The 13,222-nt window shown below is 58.3% G+C and overlaps 1 protein-coding gene across 1 annotated transcript in view; it reads left to right on the forward strand.

The window, feature by feature from the left end:
- CDH4 (cadherin 4, type 1, R-cadherin (retinal)) overlaps positions 1 to 13,222 on the forward strand; it is a 104,556-nt gene that overhangs the window by 67,160 nt on the left and 24,174 nt on the right. The window contains exons 5-6 of the mRNA XM_006896931.1: positions 687 to 831; positions 9,515 to 9,687. Of these exons, the coding sequence (XP_006896993.1) occupies positions 687 to 831; positions 9,515 to 9,687 (318 nt within the window). The remainder of the gene's footprint in view (positions 1 to 686; positions 832 to 9,514; positions 9,688 to 13,222) is intronic.

Below are 13,222 nucleotides of genomic sequence, written 5' to 3' on the forward strand. Positions count from 1 at the left end.
TGTGGTCTACACTGTGGGTCCATCTGATCTGTTTTCTACACCATGGGTCTGTCAGGTGTGTCATCTATACTGTGGGTCCGACTGGTGAGTAGTCTACACTATGGGTCTGTCTGGTGTGTGGTCTATACTGTGAGTCCGTCTGATGTGTGATCTACACTGTCTGTCTGTCTGTCCGGTTGGATGAACTGGGTGGACTCAGTTCCAGGCTTGGAGGGTGGGAATGAGCACAGTCTGGATTCCACCAGTAAGTCGCGCCTTTTGGGGATTTCTTTTTAGTTCTATTCTCGTTTTCTCCCACTCTGGCTGGCCCTCACTCAGTGGCGGCTGTGGGGTTTCAGGATGTGGCAGGTGGAAGTGACTTTGGGGTGCACGATGCCCCAGTGTTCACATGCTGCTTCCCAGGAGCCTCTGTGACCCCTGGACAAGCCTGCCATCCATCGGGGTCCTTCCTGCAGAGCAGGGTCAGGGCAGCTTCCAGCCCCACCCACTCTTGGGACAGTCACCTCCCATGTGCCCATGATGGGGCACCTTGTCCCCACTGTCCCTGAGGCTGACCACATCCCTGACATGGGGCTTTGCACTGCTGTCTAGAGGTGACCCTCCATGTTCCACTCATGGGCGAGTGACTGCTATCCAGTGTTGGGGCTTTGGGTGGACCCTAGGGCTGATGGACTGTCCCCCTCCAGCTCCGCGCACACGCCGTGGACATGAACGGGAACAAGGTGGAGAACCCCATCGACCTGTACATCTACGTCATCGACATGAATGACAACCGCCCCGAGTTCCTCAACCAGCTCTACAATGGCTCCGTGGACGAGGGCTCCAAGCCAGGTGACCGCTGGGGCCTCGGGGAACAGGGGGTGCTCCGTGGACGAGGGCTCCAAGCCAGGTGACTGCTGGGGCCTCGGGGAATGGGGGTGCTCCCTGGACGAGGGCTCCAAGCCAGATGACCGCTGCAGCCTCGGAGAACAGGGGGTGCTCCCTGGATGAGGGCTCCAAGCCACATGACCACTGGGGCCTCGGGGAACGGGGGGTTCTCCCTGGACGAGGGCTCCTAGCCAGGTGACCGCTGGGGCCTTGGGGAATGGGGGTGCTCTGTGGACGAGAGCTCCAAACCATGTGACCACTGGGGCCTCAGGGAACAGGGGGTGCTCCCTGGACAAGGGCTCCAAGCCAGGTGACCGCTGGGGCCTCGGGGAATGGGGGTGCTCCCTGGATGAGGGCTCCAAGCCACATGACCACTGGGGCCTCGGGGAACAGGGGGTGCTCCCTGAACGAGGGCTCCAAGTCAGGTGACCACTGGGGCCTCAGACCAGAGCAAGGGGTGTGCATGACCATAGCTGCGGCTGGCAGCTGGTCACCAGCAAATCCTGGCCCTTGTGGGGAGCGCAGGCCTTTCTTCCATGGGCTGCTGGGGAGGTTCAGACCACTGACCTTCAGGGAAGCAGCATAGTGAGGTCCTTAAAGAATCAAGCGCACACAGGCTCATGGACCCCAGCTCGATGAGGCCCTGTGGGATGGGGCAGAAGCCACAGATTTCTAATCCTGTGATCTTTATGGGAAATATGGCCCCTTCTTTCTCCCCCAGAGCTCAGCGCTCAGCCCCTGACTTGGAGTTCAGCTAAGCACTGTGTAGTCGAGCACGATGGGTCCTGCAGCGTGTAGATTGTACCCTGTCCACAACACACGGGTCTCATTTGTGCTGAGAAGTGGCCTGACGTCCACCAACCTTCTGATCTTAGCCTTCTGTCTCTTAGCCAATAGCCTTGTCCCTGCTCGCTGGAGCTCACCCATTGCTTAAGGGCCAGGTTCATCTGATGGCCACCTAGCAAGGCCAGCAGCCCACATTGGGCCCAGAGCCAAGCTCCACAGGCCCAAAAAAGGGTCCCCAGTGCCCAGGGGCTCAGCAGTCCCCACGCTGTGCGCTGATGGGGAAGGCTGTCACGGTGCCATCTCTGGGGCCACTATTTCAACAAGGTGAATTGCTTTTTCTTTTACTTGCAAAGTTTGTATACATTGTTTTTCACACCAGATCTTTCATCTCAGAACTTCAAGGCATAGGCTAGCCCACTGTCACCTTAGGGAGATTGATGTGTCATTATTTCTGCCAAAAATTTTGCATGTGCCTGTCCCCAAATGTTCCTGGAGAAGCAGAGCGGACGGACACTGGGGACACATCCATGTGCACAGCCAGGTAGAATGGACAGGTGGCCAGAGGACACCCCTGTCAGAACTACGGGCCTGTTAGAGCAGAGGTGTGACTCTCCCAGAGCCGGGGGGTCCTCTTGGCTTATCCGTGAAACCCTCGTGTTGAGCATGCCATGGACAGTTAGAGGGACAGGCACCCCCGGCCAGCCTGTTCCTCAGCACAAGGACAGGAAAGTGACCTCCAGGGCAGGCATGTTGTCAGGAGGGCCAGCCCTTGGAAAACTCCATCACGTTCATTAGAGTTGAGGGTCTGTGAAGGAGAGGAACCCCCTCACCGAGGTGGACTGGTGCTGCAGCCACCACCACGGGCTCTGGCAGAAACTGTACAGACGGGCAGGACCGGGAAGGTTGCGATCCGTTATGTATAACAGAGTTGCTGGGAGTATCGGGGCCGGCGTGGTGGTACCCTGCAGTGACCCTCGGGCGGGTGCAGTGACCATAGCATGCACCCGAAGGAGTGTTTACCTGCTTGTCTGTGGTGAGTGGTCCCACTGTGTCCCCACATCTGTGACATGTGTGGACAGGTGTCTGTCCAGGGCTGGCTGGTGTGGAGGCACTGGGGACCCTGTGTTCCAGGCAGGCTGGCCAGAGCCCACATCTCATGGAGAAACTAATTGGCAGCTCAGGCCTTCCCTGCGAGCAGTCTTGCTCAAAAGGACGAGAGAGAAGCAAATAGTCCCCCCACCAGGCCTGGAAGGACATGGACGGGCACCCCGAGGGAGGAGCCTTAGGCATGCAGCTGGAAGGGCCTGGAAGTGACCGAGGGCTGGCATTGATTATGGACTGGTTACCCCAAATCCATGTCCCTGCCCCCCATCACTCCTAAGGACTCAACATGCACTAAACACTGACTAAATTTCCGACACCCTGGACCCCGACTTTATCCATAGCCCCTCACCACCACCACCCCACCGGGGGCAGCAGAGATGGGCGCTTTCCGCATGGCCTGTGGTGAATGGGAGGCATTGCTGACCTCTCACGTCGCTGCAGGACCCTCAGGAAGAGGCGGGGGGAAGTGAAATGGTCTCCAGACTTCCTGCTTTGGGCCCTGCGAGTCAGCAGGCTCACCTGGAGCCTTTGTGGGATGAGGGGGGCTCCAGGAATTAGCCACGGTCCCCAGGTGTTGGGCTAAGGACGCGTCTGTCCTAATGGGAACGGAGGTGTTTCAGTGTTGACCTCTGCACTGACACTAGTGGGTGCGCAGAGCCTGTGACCCTGAGCCGTCCCGCTCGCTCTGGGTCCTTCCCCAGTCCAGGAGCCCCGGGCTTTAGGGAGCCCTCTTTGTCACGGCTTCCATGTGCAGTGTTGGGGACACAGGGCTGGGATGACTCATCCTCGAGGCTGGAGGTGCTTCCTTGTGGGCTGGTCAGAGGACTGGTTGGCAGGTGGGCGAGGCTAACCACAAGCCCAACGGTCCAAGCCCACCGGCCACTTCTCAGGAGAAACGAGGGTCAGTCAGTTTCCACAAACATTTATAGACGTGAAAGCTCTGGGCACCCTCCTGTGAGCATCTGGGAGGGGCACCACCCTGATGAGAAGTGGGGGTGAGTCCCCAGGGGCAGCCTAGAGCTGCCTGGACAAGCGTCCACTGCCTCCCAAGATCCCACTTCCTGTTGCCCCTCCCGGTGGAAAGACTTTCCAGCTATTACAGAACCCCCAGGGAGGGTCCCTGGCGCACAGCTGGGACATCTGCTGTCTGTGACCACAGAGCTGAGTACACGTGGCAGTGACCACGCAGCCACAGAATGTCACAGAAATCACGCGTTCATTCCTGCAGAGGCGGACGGGACACCAGCGTGCCCAGACCTTGTCTTCAGTGCATGCTCAGTGCACGTCCCCAGAGGTCCTCCTCAGTGTCTGTCGCACGAGCTCCTCTAGGGGACCCTCCCGAGTGCTGTGACCCCTCCCCGTCAGGAGGACACACCTCTCCGTTCAGAGCCCTGTGTGTGTGAGGAGGGCGGGCACCAACGTTGACACCTTGCCGCCATCACCGTGAGTTCGGAGATGAATGCTCTTGCACACACGACGCAGCAGAGCACTCCACTGGGACGAAGCCAGAGGAGCGTCCTCGGCCCGGCTCGGCTTCTGCACAGAAAGAGGATCCTATTAGCGGGCCTGCTGATTTCTTTCTTTTATTTCTGTGCTGATAACGGTCCCCAAAACCCCCTACCACCCTGAGATTAGTGCTATGGCCCAGCTCACAGATGGTACCAGATACTCCAAAGTCATCCGAATATTAAGAATTTAAATCTTTAGTCTCTGTGATTTGAGCAGAAAGCCAATTATGGGGCTGAATTAGTTTACAAATTAAACTGCAATTTAAGGTTTGTGAAATTAATCCTTTAAAGTGTGTGGCGGTGTCGTGAGCAGACCCGGGAGGAGGCCCCTGCCCCCGGCCGCTCCCCTTCACCACAGGACACGGTGCCACACGTCAGCCGGCAGCACTGCCTGGGGTGGGGCCGGGGGAGTTGGCTCCACTCTGCCAAGTGAGAGACAAAACGAGCAGAGGTCTGGGCTTTTCCAAAGAGACCCCAGGGCTTTGTGCTAGGAAAAGGAGGTCTCCAGAGCGAAGCAGAGGCCGAGGGCACAGCTCTCCACCCTCACAGCCCTGCTGGCTGGTGGACCATGCCTTTCCACACTGTCGCCCTCCAGTCCGTTCTGCCCACGTGAGCCCCACGGAGTCTCCAAGGTGTGAGTCTTAGTGGAGCAGACCGCCCATTCTTCTCCTGTGGGGTGACGGGTGGGTTTGAACCTCTGGCCTTTTGGTCCACAGCTCAACAGATAATGCATCAAAAGTTTCTAAAGTTGTCATGGAGTCACCCTGACCTCTGGAGACCCCATGATGTGAGGCTGAAGCAGCTGGTCCCGGCCCTCCTCTGGGGACTCTTGGGAGCAGTCACGCTTGGGGTCCTCAGTGCTGGTCAGACGCAGGCCCTTCTTCCTGGTCTGTCTAAACTGAGGGCTCCGCTGGACACCTCAGCATCACAGCACCAGGTGAGCCTCCATGGACAGGCAAGGGCGGCTGCCCACAAGCTGCATGGGCTGAGACTCGAACCCAGGGCTCCCACATGGCAGGCGAACACTCTGCCACTGATCTCTGGAGCCATCAGTCACCGTCAGACAGACCAGATCAGGGAGGGTCCCGGGCGCACCGCTGGGACATCTGCTGTCTGTGACCACAGAGCTGAGTACATGTGGCAGTGGCCACGCAGCCACAGAATGTCACAGAAATCACACGTTCATTCCTGCAGAGGCGAACAGGGCCCCAGCGTGCCCAGACCTTGTCTTCACTGCAGGCTCAGTGTCTCGTCTGTCGCACGAGCTCCTCTAGGGGACCCTCCCGAGTGCTGTGGCCTCTCCCCGTGAGTCTCCATGACCAGAGGCTTTGCCCTGACTACAGCCTTCTGTCAGGCCCTGGCCCGAGGGTGCAGCCTCAGTGGGCAGGAGGACCTCAGGTGACACTGCTGAGTGATGCCTGTCACAGCACAGGGAGCCCTGGTGGCTCTGCAGTTAAGCAGAGTGCTGCTGACTGAGAGGACAAGGTTCGAGCCTCCACAGGGAGGGACGAGGCCGTCTGCTTCCCTAACACTCGCCACTGGAGAGGCAGTTCTCCGTCCCAGGGATGCCCCGCAGCTTCTGGCCACTAGGACGCCAAAACTTCCCTTGTATGTGATATTATGATACCGTTTTCTCTTCCCTGCCTTCTGTTGGATCACCTTCCTGTGCCCATTGCTCGGTCAGTCAGCTGGCCAGGTCTTGTCCGCTTCTTGGCGCAGAAGAGGCAGCACATCCAGGGCTGCAGCCGTTTGTTGAAGCGCCTCAGCGGATACTCTGTCAATTCCCGGAAACTTGTTTTCCGCCCTCAGTCCGCGGGTTGCTGATCGCATGCTCCGTCTGGCGGTGGCAGTGCCTCGGCCGGCCCCTCCTGGCGCACGAGCTGCTGTCTCTCGGGGTGCTTGCAGTGAGTGTCCAGTGTTTCACTACTGCACCTTGAGGCTTGGATCTTGTCTTCCGTTCCCTCAGCTTGAGGAATGCCGTGCGTGTTCTTTTCTGTTGCTGACTGCACCTCTGACTGTGCTTTGCTTTGTCTCGTTGAGCTGCCCTGTGAAGTGCTCTTTCCTTGTTTTTCCCCATAGAGACTCTGTCTGTGACTTGGCAAGGGCGTGAATAGCCTCAGATTACCACGTCAGCCAAGCCTGCGTTACCCGGGCCTTTCTAGCTGTGTGAACCGAGTTGATTCCGGCTCCCGGCAGCCCCGCCTGGCACCGCACATGGTCACAGGCCTGGACTGCAGTCCTCTCAGGAGCAGGTCCTGGGTCCTTCTGAGGAGCCACTGATGGGTTTGAATCCCTGGCCTTTCAGTTAGCAGCCAGACGTTTAGTGATTGTACCACCAGAGCTCCTCTTTTCTCTGTTGTTGTGGTTGTGATTGTTAATTGTCATCACTGTCATTCCAACTCACGGCACCTCCACGCGCGACGGGACAAAGATGCGCCTCCACCCGCTGCTCCGGCCGCTGTGTGAAGCCCCTTGTTGGGGGGTCTTCCTCTTTTTCATGGACCCTCTGCTTTTCAAGCGTGATGACCTTCTCCCCAGACCGGCCCTTGTGATCGATCCTACATACAAATTGCGAGACCAAGTTCGCTGCCCTCGGCTCTGAGGCGCGAGCTGGCTGCCTGGCTCCCCAGCAGGCCTGGGTGGCCCCTTGGAGTCACGGTCTATCCAGCACCTTTCTGCAGAACCTTTCTCCGTCTGCCTCCTCCCTCCCACCCTTTCACTAGCACGTGGAGTCTCCGCTCATACCGTGTCCTGGGCCAGCTCTCCCTCCCTCGATGGCCAGCGTTGGGCTTTCCTTTTCTGCCTGGTCTGAGCCCTGAGTCTGGTGCCTGAGTGCTGTCTAGAGCCGTCAGAAGGATTCCCTTCTCTGTCTTATCCCGAAAGCTAGTTTTCCTCAGCAAGGCGATTTGATTCAAAACAACCCAACGCACCCTTTGCTGAGAGCAAAACTTCCTGCATTTCTGTTAAATGCCAAGTGCCTCTGGGGAAATTCTATTGATAATTAAATTCATTCAGTTGGGGTTTACCCATGACGTTTGGAGAATATATCCACTGAGGTGGGGCTGTTTGGTTGGAGACATTCGTCCCTCAGAGCACAGGCATTCTCTTCTCGTCCCTCTAAGAGGCATCATGTAATTACGGGTGGGTTGGGCCTTATCCTGGTGGGTGACCCAGTTTTCAGACCCCTTCGCTGTCTGAGGCTCTTCCACCATCTGAGACCTGGAGACGTCCATTAGCCTCCTTCCCACCCCATCCCCATGACTGCCTGCTTACAGGGGACTTGCCGTTTCGGTCTTGAAAGCTCACATGGTATCACGTTGCCCACCTGATGAGATACAGAGACAGCTACCCTGTGGTCTTAGGAGAAGCTTGAGTTCTCATCATCATGGCGGCGTCCTACGATGAGGCCGTGTCCCCACCACAGCCCATGTCCTGTGCCATCTGCCTGTCACCCACAACCCTACCCCAGATCCCTCTCCACACCCCGCACCTACAGCTCAGTCCAATTGCCTGGTCTTGAAGCCAGTGAGCTTATCCGTGCCCCAGGCCCTTTGCACGTCAGCCGCAGCCCTCCTCCTCCTCCTCCTCCTCCCTCCTCACCTCCATCATCTCAGATGAATTGCCTCTTCTGGAGGCCTCTCCTGGCTCCTCTGCAGCCCCTGCTCATCCAGCTGTACACGTGTCCACTCAGCCCCTCGTCCACCCATCCTTTTTGCAGTCTCCCTCCCCACTGGTTCCACAGGGTGGGCACCCAGCTGCCTCCTCTGACTGCTGGCCCCGAAGCTGTCTGACACCCAGAGCCCCACGCGGCTGTGTGGGGTCGGCGCTCCTAGCTGACCCTTCAGCGGTTCCTGTGGACACTGGGAGGAGAGGGTCCATCTTCATCCCCCAGAGCCACTGCTGGATCTGAACCAGCAGAGAGACACTGCTTTCCGGTTAGCAGAGCACCTCGCTATGGACTAGTGCAGCAGACTAGCCCCAGCAGGGGCCGTTCCTCAGCTGTGAATCCAGTTCTGACGTCCACTGCCAAGCGGACAGAGCTCAGAGCCTTGTTCTAGAGACAGAAGTTCACTCCACGCAGGTCCACTATGGATATCTCAGAGGCAGACTGCTGGTGGCCTGGGCAGGGTGGCAGATGGGAGCAGTACTACTGGGTCAGGGGTTCAGGGTGACGAGAATGTTCTGGAATTCAGGGTTGGAGAGAGCTGCTCATCTGTGACTACATTGACCCCCATAGACTTGTTACGGGGTGAATCTTGTCAGTGGTCGAGGTGGGCTGTGATGACTGGAACAACACCCCTCACCCCTCTGCTGGCCCTGTGCTGGCCACAGCCTCTCTGCCCAGGACCCCACAGAGGCAGGAGGGCACTCTACCCTCCACACGAGCTTGCAGAGCCGTGTCCTGTGGACAGTTGGCACCCTCCCCCATTTACTGTTCTTCCTGTCTTCATAAACCATGTTCACTGTGCAGCCCTTCACTTCAGCATGAGGACAAGGCACCCCGAGGGAGGGCAAGTGAGGAGAGGGGTTCCGTCCTCCACCAGGACTTCACCTGTGTGACTCTCAGTACCACGTGCCCAGCCACCCCGCCCGTCGGGTCTCCATCATGTCTTTGGGCAGTTGTTACCCACATTCTGGGTGCCCAGCACCATGCAAGGCCTTGCATCACCCTTACTGCGTGTCTCCATTCCCTCTAAACCCTGCTGGGCCAGACTACTCAGGAGAGGTGGCCTTGCAGCCCACTGACCACCAGTACCTGAGGCCACATGGCTTCACAGACAGTACACAGGTCAGGGCTGGAAGACCTGGCTTCCTTGCCTTCATGCTGTGGAACCTTCTAGAAGATCTTCCTGCTTCCACCTCCACCTTCTCCAGCTGGGAGATGAGCTCAGAGAAACTGCCCTCAGAGAAACCTTTACCATCTGACAGCACCATGACAGCTAGCAGGAGGTCCAGATCTTGGGCACAACAGTATGTTTACTCTCAGCAGGAGAGCGGTGTCTGCCGTAGGTGTAAGAACCATGATCCCTTGGTAATGTCTTTCCAAGTGTGTGGCATCTGGGATGGATAGGTGATGTCAGCTCTGGGTATGACAGATATCTGAGATCTTCTGGTGGTGTCTGCCCTGGATATGACAGATCTGGGATCCTAGTGATGTCTGCCCTGGGCTGTGATGGGGCCCACCTGTACAGTGTGACAGCAGTGTGTGTGCGCTGATGACGTCTGTCTGAGCTGGTCTCCTGTTGCAGGCACCTACGTCATGACAGTCACAGCTCACGATGCTGACGATGACACCACAGCCAACGGGATGGTGCGGTACCGGATCGTGACCCAGACCCCGCAGAGCCCCTCCCAGAACATGTTCACCATCAACAGTGAGACGGGCGACATCGTGACCGTGGCTGCTGGCCTGGACCGAGAGGTGAGAGGGGGCCCCAGGCGAGCAGCAGGTCACCTACTGTGGGGTCACTGAGACAGTGCTGGTGGGAGAGTCTGGCTCTAGACCTGCCTTGAGTCCCCACAGACCAGCGCAGGGAGCCCCGTCCATCAGCATGGCGACAAAGTGACCAGGAAGTCCCGCAAAGGGGCTCCATTCACCACCCTGGCGCCCACTCCAGGCTCTGAGAACAGTGTATGCCGTTGGAGAAGGCCTGGGCTCGGGGCTCTAGGGTCATCTGAGAAGCTCACATGAGGCCCCAGGTGTCCTGGCTGTGGTGGCACCTGACAGGTCCTCCCTGACAGGACCCTTACAGTTGGATACCGTCCCTTTGCAGTTCTGTAGTCCGCAGAGCCAGTCAGACCCCCAACAACACCCAGCAACTCCTTGTCCTCGCTTACCAACCATCTAGTTATCTGACATTTGCAGCAACAATTATAATTTACCGCTCGGCTGTTTTCCACATTAATGAGGGGGTGAGCATCATGGGAACAGCTGAGGAGGCCTCTGAACCACTGGACCACACTGTGCCCCGTTCTCCATGCCCTCCTGCAGGGGGCAGAGCAGGGCACATGGCCAGCTGCCAAGAGGGGCCACATTCCCTGTGACCAAGGGACCTCTCAGTAGACACAGGACTGGGCACCCCTTTGGGGTTCCAATCTCCAATGTGGCTGAGGACCCTGTGGTTCGGAATACTGGGGGGAGGGATAAGAAGAAGGGATGTGGGAGATCACAGGCAGGTGGTGTGTGTGAGTTGAAGGCCATCCCCAGGTGAGCCGAACCACAGGTGAATTCTCTGCCTCCTCGGAGCCAGTGCTTTGCCAGGTCTTGTGCCACAGGGCGTCTGAGCCTCAGTGACAGCCAAGTTGATTGGCTGTGTCCTCTGTAATCCACAGAGCCCGGCTCCCATGGGGTCCCCGTGTCCCCACATGACCCCAAAGCACATCTAGAACTGGACAGCCCACTGTCCCCAGGTGCCTGCGGGTGGAGGACCGTGGACATGGCAGACGTTGTTCAGACAAAGTTTCAGGAGGGGACAGACAAGGGTAGAGGACAGGCTGGCCAGGAGTGGCCCATGACCCTCCATCTGACCCTGACCTCTGACCCCTGACCTAAGGCTTTGAGATGCAGCTCATCAGAAACCCAGAAATGGTGACCCTGGGGGAATCCCTCTGCCATCCAGTCAGGCCTGACCCACAGACGCTGCAGAACAGCACACCGCCCTCGTCCCCAGGGAGCCCAGAAGTGGCCTGGGCTCCCCACCGAGTGTGATTGTGGGTTCAGCCCTCTGGCCTTTCGCTCAGTGACCAGGCACTTTAATCATTGCATGGCCCAGGCTCCTTGAAGATGTGAGCAGTACGAGATCTGTGGAGGAGACGCTGACCGTCAGCCTGGACAGCTGACCCTTTGGGTCTGTCCCAGGGGCAGCCTGGTTGCCTGCCTGAGACTGAGTCCTTCCAGCCCTGCCCCTGTGTCCCTGAGCAGACCCCGGTGTGATAATGAAGCCCATGGCGTCCACTAGCATGTGCTCACAGCCCACTCACCAGTCTTCTGTCCCAGTCACACGCCAGCCCTGCTCCCCATGCACTGGACCGCCCCGCCCTCCCTGCTCATGGCCGCTGTGTGCCTCCCTCCCTCAGCCCCACCTGGGCAGTCCTGGTCACACTGGACAGTGGGGCAGGCTCTCCAGGGAACAGAGCTCCATAAGGACAGGGCCCAGTCACCCTCCTGCACTGATGACCCAGATGCAGTCCAATGCAGGGCAGCTAGTGGAGGTGTGAGAGGTTCAGATGGTGGAGAGGAGGCTGGGATGGACGGGGGCCGTGATAGGACAAGTCCCAAGCCCCAGCCCCCACCTCCACCTGCTCTTGGCTTCAGCGCCATCGCTCTGGTCTCCCGCATTCCTGCCCAGCAGACCCAGGTCCTGCACCTGGCCGTGGGGCCCTGGAGGCAGTAGAAGAGCGGTGGGAAGCTTTTATACTAAAATGTGAGTGCTTGATATGACTAAGCATCTCCTTCCCCATCACATCTGCACATGGCCTGTGAGTGGAACCTTAGGGGCTCTTCAGGAGGACAGGGAGACCCGCCAGGTCTTAGGAGAGACTTGGCCAGGCCAGACAGACGCCTCGTCCTGCTCCTGGGTCAGCACCAGCTCCCCAGCTCCTCACAGACCCTGATTTCAGATTCTGTGGAGCGGTGGGCAGGAGGCACGGGCTCGCGGACTGCCATTACCCCGTGCCACGTCAGACACAGCACAGAGGATGGAGTGGGTGGGGTTTTGGTCTGGGACACAGGTCCCTGCGAGTCGGTCTGACCGATGACATGGCCACCAACAACATTACAATAGACAGAGCTGTCCGTCTGTCCATTTCTGTTTGGTGCCTGTGTGGCAGAATTCCGTATGGAAGGTGAGGGGACAGGCAGGAATCTAGGACCCCCTGATGGCCCATCAGATGGCCAGTCACATCCTCCAAGTTCTTGAAGCAGAAGGCACTGTGGAAGTCCCAGATTGGACACTTGTGCTTAGTTTGGGGGTTCCAGCCTGGACTGCAGTCTCTGGCCCCCTGGAAATCAGGACACAGTGACAGCTGAGTGAGCCAGGTCCAGGGACAAGCAGCAGGTCTGGGTTCTTGATAGCAGATATGAAATCGCAGCTGTCTGATCCAACACAGCCCTGGTCCAGCCGCTGGGGCTGCTGATGGTGTCGTGGTGACCGGAGTGATTCCTGATCCACTCCATGTGGACAGGTGGCCACGGTAGCTCTGCACTCTGACTGCTCTGAGCACAGAGATACCTCTGTACTGGGCCTGCTGTCCCGAGCTGGGACCATCCTCTGGGGCACATGGTCGGCCCACCACGCCTGTTGTTTCTGGGTGTCAGGGGTGGGTTCCAGCTCATGGTAACCCGTGTCATAGGGCAGAGCTGCCCCATCGGTTCTGCTGGGCAGTCGTCAATTACAGAGGAGCCCTGGTGGTGCTGTGGTTAGGGCACTTGGCTGCTCTCCAAGAGCTTGGCAGTTCCAGCGCCCCAGCTGCCCCGTGAGAGAGGTGAGGCTGGCTGCGTCTGGAAGGATGACAGCGTACACGGCACAGGACAATTCCTCTGTCCCACCCGGTCATTGGAGTCAGCATGGGCTTGGTGGCTGAGCGCTTGGGTTCATCTTTAGGGGAGAATTTCACCAGGTCATCGTCCCAGAGAGCTGCTGGGTGGATTCAAACTGCCAACCTGTCACTTCCCAGTCAAGTGCTTAATGATGATGCCACCAGGAGTCTGTGGATGGACCCCCACAAGTAAGGCTGAAGCCTATATGCACCTGGGACACTGTTTTATCCTCCCTCCCTCTGGAAGGTGGTCATCCTCTCCCCACCCCCTGCAGAGAGGCCAGAAGTTTGAGCAGCTGGGGGCATCACCAAAGACACAATGCGACACATGTTGGGGGGTGTTCTGGTGCGTGTCTTCACCACAACAGAAGCAGAGATTAAGAGAGAGAAAGCATCACCCAGATCCCTGAGGTGGGGGG

The sequence above is a fragment of the Elephantulus edwardii genome, unplaced genomic scaffold (genome assembly GCF_000299155.1).
Source record: "Elephantulus edwardii isolate Elephantulus edwardi_28Jun2011 unplaced genomic scaffold, EleEdw1.0 scaffold00193, whole genome shotgun sequence".
Classification (NCBI taxonomy): Eukaryota; Metazoa; Chordata; class Mammalia; order Macroscelidea; family Macroscelididae; genus Elephantulus; species Elephantulus edwardii.